The following is a 15,111-nucleotide window of genomic DNA, read 5'->3' on the forward strand; positions in this document are numbered from 1 at the left end:
GTAATTTTGCTTGTTTGAATTTTTTGCTGTCTGGTCACACGGTTGTAGCCTACCACTGTAACCTACACGTGGCAGCAAAACTGATGAAATTGCTCAATTGCTCTGAAACAGAAGTGATTCTTGGGATAAACAAATATAGTCTAAACCTCACGCTACATAAAACCTCCCTGAAATGTCCCATTTTTTAGGCCTATGCGCACATAAACAGTCCTTTCAAATTACGTGTAAATGATTGGTGATAAAATATTCAATAATATATTGTTGCATAAATACATGAAATGTTAAACAGTGTGTTAAACAGTAGCCCAAGATAGCAATTATCTCGGTTTTTCGGACACAGGGCGATTCATCTTTTGGGGCCTGTCTATAAATTCAGAAAATAACACATATTTACACAATTGATAGGCTACTTGTGTTATTATGAATTCTGCAAACATGCATGGGGGGGGGGGGAATCAAACGTCCCAGATATGTTTATGTACAGTGAACAAAAACATAAACGCAACATGCAAAGAGTTGGTTTCATAAAAGATCCCAGAAATGTTCCACATGCACAAAAAGCTTATTTCTCTCAAATGTTGTGCACAAATGTGTTTACATTCCTGTTAGTGAGCATTTCTCCTTTCCCAAGATAATCCATCCACCTGACAGATGTGGCATATCAAGAAGCTGATTAAACAGCATGCTCATCACACTTGCACCTTGTGCTGGGGACAATAAAAGGCCACTTTAAAATGTGCAGTTTTGTCACACAACACAATGCCACAGATATCTCAAGTTTTGAGGGAGCATACAATTGGCATGCTGACTGCAGGAATGTCCACCAGAGCTGCTGTCAGTGAATCGAATGTTAATTGTTCTACTATAAGAAGCCTCCAATGTCGTTTTAGAGAATTTGTGGCATTACATCCAACCGGCCTCACAACCGCAGACCACATGTAACCACGCCAGCCCAGGACCTCCACACAAATTGTCAGCAACCATCTCAGGGAATCTCATGCCCGTGCTCGTCGTCCTCACCAGGGTCTTCTGCTGTTCGGCGTCGTAACCGACTTCAGTGGGCAAATGTTCACCTTTCGATGGCCACTGGTACGCTGGAGAAGTGTGCTCTTCACGCATGAATCCCGTTTCAACTCTCTTTCAAACATACAGTTTTTAAATTCCTCAATTTGAAGACTTCAAATACAGGAACTTCAATTTTTTTCCTCTAAGGTCATCAGAGTAAAAGGAAGTGAAGGACCTTTTTTATTCTTCAGATATGCTTATTTGTGTTCCTCTGCAGTCAAAACATTTGAGGTTGTGAAATGCTACATTTTACAATAATATTCTACCCTCTTGGTAAACCTCAATGTTTACTCCTACGTGGTTATCTTGTCTGTTTTCAATTGATTTTGTTTTGTGTTGTCAATGTGAACTGAAAATGAATGATGTCCTCTAATTTGTATTTTTTTTAAAAATCATTTAATGATCTTGTATGGCGTTGTGTGGGAGAGCGGTTTGCTGATGTCAACGTTGTGGACAGAGTGCCCCATGGTGGAGGTGGGGTGTTGGTACGGGCAGGCATAAGCTAGGGACAATGAACACAATTGCATTTTATGGATGGCAGTTTGAATGCACAGAGATACTGTGACGAGATCTTGAGGCCTTTTGTAGTGCCATTCATCCCCCGCCATCACCTCATGTTTCAGCATGATAGTGCACAGCCCCATGTCGCAAGGTAGCCTATGGCCCCTTGTCAATGTTGTGAACAGTGTCCCATGGTGGAGGTGGGGTTATGGTATGGGCAGGCATAAGCTACGGACAATGAACACAATTGCATTTTATGGATGGCAATTTGAATGCACAGAGATAGCGTGACGAGATCATGAGGCCCATTGTCGTGCTATTAATCCGCTGCCATCAGCTCATGTTCCAGCATGATAATGCACAGCCCCATGTCGCAAGGATCTGTACACAATTCCTGGAAGCCAGACATGTCAACCGCTGAGCATGTTTGGGATGTTCTGGATTGACGTGTACGAAAGTGTGATCCAAGTCCCGCCAATATCCAGCAACTACGCACAGACTTTTGAAGAGGAGTGGGACAACATTCCACAATCAGCCTGATCAACTCTATGCGAAGGAGATGTGTCATTCTGCATGAGGCAAATGGTGGTCATACCAGATACTGACTGGTTTTCTGAATCAAGCCCTTACCTTTAAAAAAAAGTATCTGTGACCAACAAATGCATATATTTATTCCAAGTCATGTGAAAGCCATAGATTAGAGCCTAATGTATTTATTTTAATTGACTGGCTTCCTTATATGAACTGTAACTCAGTCAAATCGTTTTAATAGTTGCATGTTGCGTTTATATTTTGGTTCAGTGTTATCATTTTGCAACCGGCACGAATGTAATATTTATTTGGAGGCATTTTCGTGGGCATGGGCTTAAAGATCTGTCCGGTAACACGTGCGAGGTTACGGTGTAAATACCTCAGTGCGGGTTTGGTTGAATTACCCAATACTGAAATTCCAAACATTGCCGATCTAAAGCAGCAGCAGCATCATTGCAGGTAGTGGTGGTAATTAGGGTCAAGCGTATAGCAATGACGCAAAGCAGAGTCATGGAAGACATGGGAATAAAGGTACACTTTTTGATAGAGAAGAAATAGGAGAGCTGGCAGGGTTTGGTGTCACTACAGACGCTTATGGGACATGCAGGCTACCAATTTGCATTGAAGAAATAGCTTGTCAATGAATTCACTGTGCGAAAAATCACGTGCCAAGAGGTTATCTTGGATGTCATTGGTTACTGTATGGGTGCTGCCGTTGTCGTATTTTGGTAGAGTGATTGACTTGAATCGACCAAATACATTTAGGCTACTATAGCCTACGTAATCGAAAGTGTTAGGAGTTTGACCCCCTCTCACTTTGTACCCTCTGAAAAGCTTGGTTTCAATGAATGTTGTGGGTTAGCCAACATTTAACAGATTGGAAGCATACATACGATTTTCGCGCAGTATGGCCATGTTGGAGACCATTTGGCTGTTATGAAGCTGTAAAAGGTTTCCGTATTGCTTTATTTCTTTTCCATCTTCTGTGCTTCAATGACCAAGCTAGTTGACGATGGTGCGCAATTCTCCGCGCTTGTTGTCGGGGGCGTTGGAATACCAAGACAACATGAACCGGGGGACAACGACGTTCGGTTAGGGATCAGCCCGTATGGAGAGACCTCTCACTTCGCAGCCTTCAATTTCATTGCCCCCGCACAGAAGTCCCAGTTAATTCCCCAAGTCTCCGGATACGCAGCTGCGCTAGGAAGCCACTGCGGAGGGCACATCGGTTCACATGGATACAGAGCTATCGATTCCAGGAATATTACGTTTACCTATCGCACTCCAGACATTGCCGATTCCGCAGCAAGAGATACTCGACACGGATTTTTAAGCCGCACCGCAACAGGAAGTGTGCGAATTCCCCCAAGGATCTCTGAAAACCGAGCGCACACTCTCTTTTCATCTATAGGTGAACAGAGCGCATTCCCAAATGGATACATGGCGAATAGCAGGGCGCATTTGGGTACACGGGGAGACATATTCGTGGGAGCAGATCCGCATCAACCTGTCTCGAGCCCGCACCCGCATTTCAGTGATACCCAGCTCCACTTTGATCACAATGTGGACATGGGCATGAGAGTGACAACACAGACTGGTCACGGTGCTTTCTTTCGATACATGCGACAGCACTCTAAGCAGGATGTCACTTGTAAATGGATAGATGCGAATCAGACGAATCAACTCCAAAAAACCTGCGGCAAGATGTTTTGCTGTATGTCCGAGCTGGTTACGCACGTCTCCATGGATCACGTCCGCGGTCCAGACCAGAGTCTGCATACTTGCTTTTGGGAGGATTGTCCGAGAGAAGGCAAATCTTTTAAAGCGAAGTATAAATTAGTCAACCACATTCGTGTACACACTGGAGAAAAGCCATTCAATTGCCCCTTTCATGGCTGTGGGAAAATGTTTGCCAGGTCGGAAAATTTGAAAATACATAAAAGGATTCATACGGGTAATGAGCCAGCCATACATGCTATAAAACCAACCGGCTTATAACACACAATATTTAATGTTTCATTTGAACTTGGTGGAAGTTACAATGCTATGGGTCCAACTTGGGCCAATTACCAGTCAATAGGCCTATCCAACTGCAATTTTGACCTACAACGCATTACAATTTCTGAACTCCACGTCTGTGTTAAAAATAGGCTACACATTTTCTTTGGCAGGTGAGAAGCCCTTCAAATGCGAATTCGAAGGCTGCGACAGGCGGTTCGCAAATAGCAGCGACAGAAAAAAACACATGCACGTTCATACCTCAGACAAGCCATACATCTGCAAGCTGTGCGACAAGGCCTACACTCATCCCAGCTCTCTGAGGAAACACTCGAAGGTAAGCCATTTTTTTCTGGAGAATGAATGCAAACGTACAGGTAACTGCCAAAATAAAGGAAACACCAACATAAAGTGTCAAAAGGGCGTTAGGCCATCAAGAGACAGAATAGTTTCAATTAACCTTGGCATAGAGTGTCTCGGGGTTGCGACACCATTCTTCCACGATAAATTTCATAATTTAGTGTTTAGTTGATGGTGGTGGAAAACGCTGTCTCAGGCACCGCTCCAGAATCTCCCATAAGTGTTCAATTGGGTTAAGATCTGGCGACTGAGACAGCCGTGGCATATGGTTTACATCGTTTTCATGCTCATTAAACCATTGTGACCGCTCCTGCCTTATGGATGGGAGCATTGCCATCCTATGAGGGCTATCTAAAGTAATGGCCTGCCCAGCATTTTTATACTTTATCTTAAGCATGATGGGACGTTAATTGCTTAATTAACTAAACTGCTTTCAATAGACGTTTTATCCCTCAGTCACTCAAGTGTTTCCATTATTTTGGCAGTTACCTGTAGGACTATATGACCTAGAAATCACGTTTCTTCATTGTTATTTCAATGTTTTTTTAAACACACACAAAATATTACAAAAACAACGGAAGGACCACATAGGCATTTTTTGTTTCTCAATTGGATCAATAAAAAAAAATACAGTTTTACATGATCAAATGTACAATACATGTTCTCACTTCGTAGGTTCACAAATCTCAAACCTCCGAGAACTCCCCAACGGGAACGTCTGGATATGAGTCGTCCACGCCACCAGCTCCGTGTAGACCTACATCCTCAACCATCAAAGACTCGACAGAAACATCCATGCTGCTGGTCAAGCGTCATAAGTCAATATTTAAAGAGGATCTCTCAACCGATTTGGTTGAATGGTACGTTTGAAAGGGTTAACTGTCCAAGTGTAAACACTAAAACGTCAATAGAATTAGGAACACAGGCCTATCGGACTACGTTTGCCAAGTTTTCAACAAAGTTATAGAAAACACAGGGTATAGGCCTATGCATTGCCTTGGTGTTACGCTTTAAAGGCGCCATCATGAAATGTTGTAATTTTGGAGTAATTTCTATTTTCAAGGAAAAGGCCAAGGAAAAGTCTTATCCTTGGCCTACACATTGACTGTATAACAGAGGAAAATGTGAGCCACGCAAAGCCTTTAAATTAATAGACAGGCCTCTCTGTATAAGCCTATAGGCTACTGATAAATAAACAAATAAATGAATACATGAAAGAAAAATATACAAAATTAATAAGCAAAAGTCAAATAGGCCTATAGAAACCAAATGTATAAAAAGAAAGAAGGAAAGCAGATGACCGAGGAAATATATTAATAAATAGAGTTGAAGAACAGTATAGGCCTATTTGCATTGTTGATAGGCTAGCGCTAGCCTATTTGAGCTATTTTGTCAGAATCCGTTTTCAGACAGAAAACGATAGGTCTACTGTGGTCGACATTCCATGTCGCCTTTAGAAAAGAACAGCATAAAAATGAATGGCTTTATTTCTCTATCTTAAAATATACCGTTTATAATATCATTTATTTCATTGTATTTTTGTTGGAACGTATTATAATGTTGGTGTATACATTTATGGATATAAATAAATCAAATACAAATTATATTTCTAAGAGGCATGCAACTTGGGTCAACTTTAGTAAGAAATATGTTTATGGGCATTTTATACGATGTTGAGTCTAATAACTTAGGTAAGATAAGATCCATTTGTATAGATGTTTAGGCGTTTATTTTTTTAGATTCTGGAGTCGTAACCTACCTTTTGCTAAATGACTCCCACATCCAGTGTTTGAGGACTATGCTAAAGTTAACAACCCATTACTGCCCACAAGACACAAAATAATCTGAAAGTATTCAGTTGAACGTCAAGGGAAAGGTTTTAAACAAGCAATTTAAATACATCTGGTACAGGACTAGTATGTTGTTCAGTTCGTCAAAACTAGCATCAGATTTAGACTCAAGTAGGCATCTGTTGTTTTCCCCGCTGGAATTCAAAAATTAAATGAAAGCTAAATGTAAACTACCATAGAACAAGGAAAAAGTTTCATAAATATCAGGAAGAATATAATAATAAATTACATAAATCTGACCTTTAAAAACAAACAAAAAATGGTGGCCTTTATTTTATGGCTCGTTGATTTGTTGGAAAGGATTCCATCGGTGCAGTGTATCCCAAAATGGCCAATAAATTGGTACTACTTTAATTTTGCCTTCCCTGTTTATTTATCACGATGCTGTACATTGTGTAGATTCGTACACTAATCTGCTCTCAGTATAGCCTATTAGATATCGTCTGCTTAGAAAATTAAGAAATTGTGTTGAAATACCCAGATATCCTTTATCAGATTATTAGAATGAATGCAATTTTGACGATGAGCACGGGAGCAGAGAGAACCCATATTTAAATCAATGCACTGCACCTTTCATGTATTATCTATTCCAAGTGTTTATTTTCGTGTTGGCCTTGAACGGGCACACAACAGTTACTCACCTCCTCAACCTACCCTTCAGCTCTATTCGTCTAGATCTGCTGGCTTAGCTCGTACTACGTTCTAAGAGGATCAAGCCATATAAGCATTTTCCAACGGCCCTTTGTCACGCAAGTGTCTGTGTCATCGTTGAGGGGGTCTAGTCGTGTTGATTTCTAAAGAATAGCCTGGCTGTGCCAATGTCAACAGACTTCCTTTCGGTTCTGCGGGACAACCTCACAAGTATAAAATGTGTACTCAGTAACATCACCGCAATTTCCAATTTCACAAGCGATTGAGTAGTCATGCTTGCCACATATTTGATTTCAATTTTTGGGGGGGATTTCCAAAATTCCCCCATATCTTCATCTTCCCTGTTCTCTTGCTTCCTCTTCACCATAATCATCCTCATTGCCCTCCACGACACTGTTCTGAGGAGACTCCTGTCATAGGAGAGGAGCAGTCAGCCATGGTGGTGGTGGTGGTGAAGGTTGTGGTGACAGACTCGAGCCTGCAGTAATTGCGCCCCTGCTGAGGTGCTGGCCTGTCTTGGATCAGGGCCCAGCAGGAGGGGGGCCCCTGACCCTGCAACCATGGAAACAGCCAGGGGGGGTAGGAGGAGGTGAGGGGCCTAACCAGTCACAGACTAAGACCTCCTACTGGCTCATCTCTCATACTCACTCAACTGAACAAAAATGAATCTTCCACCTCTTTGGAAAACTTGGGAGAGGAGAAACTGATGAATAAATATGAAATTCCATCTACAGTTGAGGCGGACGAGGAGGGAAGGGAAGTTAAAGAGAGCTAGCATTCACAAAACCGTTTATAGTCAACTATTAGTTGGTTATCTGAAGACCGATGAGAAAGAGAAAAATTCACTGTTTGTAAAACATTATAGGTCCTCATCATTCATTCCAAAATGTCGCTCCGCTTTTCTGATTCCAAAGTATTTTTCCCCGTCTCTGTGTGTGCGTGCATGCATTTGTGTCTACTTCCCTTCATTACTTTTCAACTGTCTCTCCTCTCATTGCCAGACCAAGCCTCCAGGCTAGTAAGGTACACATCTACCCCTGACCACCTGCTGGGCTCAGAGCACTGGCCCAATCAATGACTCTGCTCGTGGCATTCCATTTTGAGGTGTGGTTCATTGAAGTGATAAAAGCCCATTGGGACTCATAGTGCCATCTAGTGGTGAAAAGGAGATGCAGCGGGCAGCCTTTCAGCAGTGTGACGGTCCAAATAACACTGAATCTTCCTTTACACATGATCTTTGTAAAACATCTTTATTAAACAGGTCACCACATCAATGATAACTCAATGTCAAAGTGTAACAATGTTCATAGATGAAGAAAAGGTTAGGAGCCCCTTATAATGTGACAACCATCTTGTAAAAGAATGGTGATTCTCAACATGAATAGTGGGAGCGTTGAATGTTACTGTGTTTGAACATGCGTACACAACAAGGCATCCGGGTTCTAGTTACATGTGAGAGAGAGAACCCGTGATGAACAATGGCTTGCCATCTCATAATCTACATCGGAAACACTGCCATCAAGTTCTGCAGCCACATCAACTCACCGACCACTTGGTACAAAGACTATATACAGGAGATCTTACTAAGACGGATTAATGTTTTTTATCTCTACAGACTCCAGCAAAGGTCAATGTTACTGCAGACTGCCACCTTGTGGCCGAACAGCACACACTCAACCGCAGGGTGAAGGAAAAGGTTGCTGCGATATAAATGACAGAGCATTTACACATCCAGGTGACAAATTACACCATCTAACGAAAAGAGAGATACTTAATGTATCTCCAGTTTGCAGCCGAATAGATAACTTCCTCTATCATATCATATGTTGCAGTGTGGGGCACCATGTGTTTAGGCTCTTATGAGCAGGGGAGTGGGCTTTTTCTCCACGGCCCAAAATACCTCTGTTCCTCAAGGGGTGTAGTGCACAACCAGGACCAGGTCACGTTTCTCTCTCTGCTGGCCACGTGTCTGAGTCTTCGAGGAGGTCCCACTGCCGTCCAGAGGCTCGCGTGTACCAGGCTCCTCTGGGGCTGGAGAGTTGCCATTAGGGCCAACCACTCGGCTGCTCGGCAGGGTGTGGAGTGTGTGGCTGCCTGCTGCCTCTGACCCACAGCTCATGAAGGCCAGGAAGCACCTGTAGAACTGGCACACATGACATCATCAATGCGTCCACTGTGTAATAACGGAGTACTGACGTTAAAGGTTTTTCCCCACTTCCATATCAGATCGCTAAGAAGTAGAAAAATGGCCAGTGTCCCGTTGATAAGCCGTTACCTGGTTATTTAAAAGCCCATATATGACAGGGTTGAGAAAGGTGCTACTTTTGGCAAGGATGGAGGGGACAATGCTTGTGGTGGGGCTGACCAGGCCAACCTGGCCGAAGGTGGCCAGCAGAGCCACCACCCCGTAGGGCATCCAGCACAGCAGGTAGCAGGACACCATGGAGACAACCATCACCAACACATGGGTCTCCCGCCGCTGTGCAGACGACTGGTTGATTTTGGCTACCTGAGGAGAGAACACATTTTTTTTCAAGTTACTTACAAAACCCTGTACCAAAGCCTCACTACCATCGGGTCATTAACATTCTCAGTGGTCAGGTTTAGGTCACAGTGACAGCAGTGTGAAGGCTACCTCGTGATTTCAGTATGCCAGGGAATGAACGCATAAAACACGCTTATTTCATGTTTACGCAGGGAAATCATATAACCATTACACAGGCAGTCATAGGGTGTGAGCTCTAACCTAAAAAAAAAAACAAGCATAGAAGCTAGAGGTCATGGTTAATAATGGCTAAAGGGTGGTGGCCAAATCTCCATTGAATAGTCTCGAGTCCTGAAAATCTAATGGTTAAATGCTAGAAAACAACACTGATTCTGAGATGCGCATCAGTCCCCGTTGTGCAGTAAAACTATACGATCATTGATTTACTCCTTGAAGTCTATACATATTCTGTTTGCCCACTTAAGAAACGATGATGTCATGACCTCCAATGTTTTCCTGCACAAGTATTCCCATGAAATCCATTAATCATTTAATATGCTGCATTTAACAGATAGTTCTCCCTGTAGGGTAAACTATAGGTAATGATGAGAATAGTGGGGTGGAGATAACTTCTTGTTGATGGATGTGGAATAATATTACCCCCCGTCAATTACAATTTAGCAACGCAGATGTAGACTACCTAGTAACCAAATGTTGTCGCATTTTTCATCAAATAAGAAAACGTGTCTGAGACAGAGAAATCTGGCTAAAAGATATCTCAACTTGTTTACATGAATGAAAAGTAATCTCTCATCTTAATAATCGAACCACAACTAATATACGGCACACTGGAGTGGAACAAGCCTTGACACCTGACAAAGGAACTCAAACACAATGGGGGGGGGGGGTAAATCAACAACCTTGTGTCAATTTCTGCTGTCATTCCAACTTGTCAGCCACCTACAGCGCAGTCATTATTGAGTCCTATGGATTTGCTGAGAAAGTCAAGCTGTACTGAAGACTGCCTAATGCATAAAACCACAGTAGGTCTACATTGTATAAGCGTAGCAAAACTGGTGCTCAAAATCATACCGGCATGCGGCATGCATTTGTGGCCCAACGCCAAGAAAACGTGTTCCTAAATGGCCAGAGGGAATATCGATCTGAATGAAAGGAGAGTGAACAAAGACTTATACGTTTATGTTAGGATATAGGACAGGCAATATGGGTAGGTACTCCTCAGAGCGTTTGGTTTCAGAATGTCCTCTACGGCAGTCAGTCTTCTACAAAACACTTCTGATGTTGTCTTGTCCTTGGTCCCTCTGTGTGACATGGGTATAAAAACAAGGAAGCCAGCGGTACCACAGGTTGTCGTCATTAGTGACCAATGATAGACACCTTCAATCTGGATTAAAAATAATCCCCGGGATGATTCATTCATGAGACCTATACGAGCTCTGGCCACCAAGACGGACGACTTTCAGACAGGTGGCATCAGCAGCTATCTCAATCAAACTCAGCTCTCCCCGTCTCCCGTTCCAACCTTCCGCCACAAGGCGAAGAACACCACCTCAAAGGGCACTGTGTTGTGGATAAGCCACATTTGAGTTAAGGCTGACAGCCTGTTGTAAACCTGACCCCTCTAAGCATATTTCCCCCCCCCCCTGGAGGAAAGACAGACGGTGCCATTGCCACAACCGCTGTTACTCATCTTCTATATATTCTTTCACAAAAAAAATGTGTGAGAGTCAAGCATCCTTTATGTTTTCATTTGTTTATGTCCCAAATGTCTCACTATTGCACTAGTGGAAAGGTGGACTAGTAAGCCTGCCTCGCTTTCAGAGTGAGGACTGCAAGCTGGCAGAAATGAGCCTTAATGATGTTGGCCACTAGAATTTCACAGCTGTCCCAACATGATAAATTGTTTCAGTGGACTGAACCTGTGGTTCAAGGATTTCTTGCTAATATATTTAAATAAGGTCTGCTATATAAACATTGAGACATTTCCACTTCCTGCTTTTTCAATTATTTTCTCTGTCTTTAACATTTCACCATAACATGTGGAATCTATTCATTCTGCTGTGATCACACAGTCCTGAAGATCACACAGTCCGAAAGATCACACAGTCCTAAAGATCACACAGTCCTAAAGATCACACAGTCCTAAAGATCACAGCCCTAAATCACACAGCCATAAAGACCACACCGTCATAAAGATCACACCGTCCTAAAGATCACACCGTCCTAAAGATCACACCGTCCTAAAGATCACACCGTCCTAAAGATCACACCGTCCTAAAGATCGCACACTCCTAAAGATCACACTGCCATAAAGATCACAGTCATACAGATAACACCACCCTAAAGATCACGCAGCAATAAAGATCACACGTTCCTAAAGATCACACCGCCCTAAAGATCACACAGCCCTAAAGACCACACATCCATAAAGATCACACAGCCATAAAGGCTACATAGTCTAGTTTATTTATTTATTTATTTATTAACAAAACACATTAGGAGGTGTGCAAAAATTCCCTTCAGTGACACATCAGAGACATGATAGGAAAGAGAGTGTAAGTCTTGCAATTCAAGGACCGTTTAAAAAAAATGTATTTGCGCTGCCTCGATCTTAATCCGTTTTTTACACGTCAGGCAGCAAGCTGAAGCGCTCTGAGGAGTCTTTGGGGAGCGGTCTGGGACAGGGCCGTGGCAGATTGATGGCTCTCTGGAGAGGGAGATGAAATATGCTTTTTGAGAGACAGATGCTGCCATCAGAGAGAGGTGAAGATGTTTACTCAGGGCAAAGCTATTTGAAGACTCCTTCAGCACATCAACGACGTTGTGTGCGGGACAAGCAGTCGAAGAGACATAATCAACCTTGACACGATTATCATTGTGTCCATTGTCATGGGGCGGCAGGGTAGCCTAGCCTAGCCTAGGGTAGCGTTGGACTAGTAACCGAAAGGTTGCAAGTTCAAATCCCCGAGCTGTCGTTCTGCCCCTGAACAGGCAGTTAGCCCACTGTTCCTAGGCCGTCATTGAAAATCAGAATTTCTTCTTAACTGACTTGCCTAGTTAAATAAAGGTAAAATAAATCTTCGCAAGCATGCCCACCACCATCATCCAAATTCTCACCGTGATCAATATAATCCGTACAGCGTGAACCAACGACACTGACTCACCCCACGGATGGCAAAGAGGATCTTCCCATAGCAGAACATCATGAGCAGCAGGGGAAGCAGGAGGCAGAAGATGAAGAGGCAGGTGACATAGGAGATGTTCCCAGAAGAGCGCTGGTGCCACTGCACTGAGCACGTGGTGCCTGGCCCCTCTGGACCGTAGCTGCTCCAGCCAAAGAAAGGTGGCACCGTCCACACCAAGGAGTAGAGCCAGGCGCCCGCGATAGCCAGCCAGGCCTTCTTGTAGTCAGACGGGTCAGCCTTTGTGTAACACAATATGGTGGAGTAGCGCTCGTAGGAGAGGATTGCCAGGGATACTAGAGAAACGATGCCTGCACAGAGAAATGGATGGAGGTAGAGTTGTAGCTGTGGTGAGCATAATGATACATTCTTGCTGTGGACTTCATCAAACGCCAAGGTTATGCAATACACTGTCCAGAATGTCTACATGGAGTACATTACCAATCGGCCATTGCAATGCATGTGGCACACACATTCACATGCTTGAGCATAGAGGAAGTAAATGTTTTCACATTGCAATCCTTAACTCATACCCTTGCACTCTAAAACCTGTAATATAAATTACACTCTTGTCTCCAGATGTCAGCATTTTAAGTCCTAAGCAAGCCCAGGTTACTACACTTGGTGTATGAAAGGCATGCAGAGCATGCACAAGAGCACAATGTTGATCATTTCCGCTGTGGCAAAAAATCCAGTCAGCTAAATATGATCTAGGTATGATTCTAATGGTTAGTAGACGCCTTAACCAAGGTGACAGTTTGTATATTGTTGAGCTATGGACAAAATACAGAGTAAATTTAGGCCTACATAACAAAATAATACAAACATGTATCAAGAAAGACTGGTTTGACTCGGGAACATTTGACTCAAAATACAGTATCTTTACCACTCAGACTAGGCTGTAGCGTGTCTCGAAGATCAAAACTGTTCGTAGCTTATTTACTGTTATGTTAATTCATCATCCATCACATTCAAGACTACATGTAGCACCTCTCACACAGGGCAGAGAGCATGGCGTGAGGGGACCTGTTGAAACATGCGATGACGTACTTTTCTCCCTCGGATTCCAGTCTCTCTGAAACGTTACCAGTATGAATAGGATAGGATAGGAAGCTTATAGATCATCAAGTCAACTCACCGAAAAGCGAGTTGGCGAAACCGTACCATTTGCACCCGTGGGCTCCAATGAGCCATCTGCCATAGAGGCTCGCGGCAAAACTAAAGGGAGTTCCGAAGATACACACCAGCATGTCGCTCACACTGATGTTGAGCAGGATGAGATTGATGGGCGTCCTCAGCACCTGAAACCGCGCAAAGACGAGAAGGACGAATAAATTGCTGAGGAATCCTAACAGGAAAATGACACCGAGAAACACGGCTACCACTGTGTGCCCTGTCCTGCCGAGGTCGGACTGTCTGGACGTGAGAGTGTCGCGGACACTGTCTTTCGGGCTGAGGTTCGTCCCGGAGCTGTCATCGGTGCTAAAATTTAAGTTGCCGCTCTCAACCACCATGGTAGCACTTGCTGAGTTGGTGGCGCTGGACGAGTAATTTCAAGGTGCCGGGGGAGAGTTGTTCTGGATCTCCCACTCACACCTTGTCAGTGCAAACATGGGCAATAAATATCAGTCGCCTGCAGATTTCAGTTTCTCCTGCTCTCGCTTGCAGCTCTACAGATGTAGGCTCTTAATTTGATCACTCTTTTGTTGCTGAGAATGTTCCAGCACAGAAGGAAATGCAAAATGATAGGTATATTCCAGGTTTAAAAAGGCTTCGAAATATTGTAATATTCAATTTAAAATGTCAGACTTGTTTTGCCCTAACGAAAAATGTAACCAGTACAACAAATATCCATTCGGCCTGATTATAATACTCATAATAAACATTTCTTGTTGCTTTAGGTTTATTTGACTGTTGTAGCAAACTGGCTCAAATTAAAATCACACATCTGTAGCTATACACTTCCAAAAGAGTACGAGGCTATCTATCGACAAAAGCTCAACGCCAACTCTTTATTTATCTCATTGGCAGCTGTCTTCGTTTTAATTGAATACCATGCTACGCAAAGAACAGGGCATTACTCTAAAATACACTGAACCACAATATAAACACAACATGCAACACTTTCAAAGATGTTACTGAGTTACAGTTCATATAAGGAAATCAGTCAATTTAAATACATTCATTAGGTCCTAATCTATGGATTTCACATGACTGGGAATACAGATGTGCATCTGCTGGTCACAGATACCTTCAAATAAAGGTAGGGGCGTGGATCAAAAAAACAGTCAGTATCTGGTGTGACCACCATTTGCCTCATGCAGGGCGACACATCTCCTTCGTAAAGATTGTGGCCTGTGGTATGTTGTCCCACTTCTCTTCAATAGCAGTGCGAAGTTGCTGGATATTGGTGGGAACCGGAACACGCTGTCGTACATGACGATCCAGAGCAAACCAAACATGCTCA

The 15,111-nt window shown here is 43.2% G+C and overlaps 2 protein-coding genes across 2 annotated transcripts; one reads left to right on the forward strand and one right to left on the reverse strand.

Moving 5' to 3' along the window:
* The first annotated feature begins 2,669 nt into the window (after positions 1–2,669).
* LOC110534146 (zinc finger protein ZIC 3) lies at positions 2,670–6,659 on the forward strand. The gene is made up of 3 exons (XM_021618851.2): positions 2,670–4,051; positions 4,269–4,432; positions 5,131–6,659. The coding sequence occupies exons 1-3, from the start codon at positions 3,091–3,093 to the stop codon at positions 5,323–5,325; spliced, it is 1,320 nt and encodes a 439-aa protein (XP_021474526.2). The 5' UTR covers positions 2,670–3,090; the 3' UTR covers positions 5,326–6,659.
* Positions 6,660–8,190: 1,531 nt separating this feature from the next.
* Positions 8,191–14,359, reverse strand: LOC110534147 (pinopsin). The gene is made up of 4 exons (XM_021618852.2): positions 13,783–14,359; positions 12,627–12,955; positions 9,232–9,465; positions 8,191–9,099 (listed from the first exon to the last, which is right to left on the reverse strand). Exons 1-4 carry the CDS (start codon positions 14,156–14,158, stop codon positions 8,866–8,868), a joined length of 1,173 nt encoding a protein of 390 aa, XP_021474527.1. The 5' UTR covers positions 14,159–14,359; the 3' UTR covers positions 8,191–8,865.
* Between the last annotated feature and the right edge of the window lie 752 nt (positions 14,360–15,111).

The sequence above is a fragment of the Oncorhynchus mykiss genome, chromosome 10 (assembly GCF_013265735.2).
Source record: "Oncorhynchus mykiss isolate Arlee chromosome 10, USDA_OmykA_1.1, whole genome shotgun sequence".
NCBI lineage: Eukaryota > Metazoa > Chordata > Actinopteri > Salmoniformes > Salmonidae > Oncorhynchus > Oncorhynchus mykiss.

Bases quoted from the DNA above. Each gene is read 5' to 3' on its own strand.
- LOC110534146 (XM_021618851.2), top strand. From the start codon at position 3,091: ATGACCAAGCTAGTTGACGATGGTGCGCAATTCTCCGCGCTTGTTGTC. The intron at 4,052-4,268 runs GTAATGAGCCAG...TTTCTTTGGCAG, and splicing joins ACATAAAAGGATTCATACGG to GTGAGAAGCCCTTCAAATGC. The intron at 4,433-5,130 runs GTAAGCCATTTT...CTCACTTCGTAG, and splicing joins CTCTGAGGAAACACTCGAAG to GTTCACAAATCTCAAACCTC.
- LOC110534147 (XM_021618852.2), bottom strand. From the start codon at position 14,158: ATGGTGGTTGAGAGCGGCAACTTAAATTTTAGCACCGATGACAGCTCC. The intron at 12,956-13,782 runs GTGAGTTGACTT...TTCTCTGTGCAG, and splicing joins TTTCGCCAACTCGCTTTTCG to GCATCGTTTCTCTAGTATCC. The intron at 9,466-12,626 runs GTGAGTCAGTGT...TTCTCTCCTCAG, and splicing joins TCCTCTTTGCCATCCGTGGG to GTAGCCAAAATCAACCAGTC.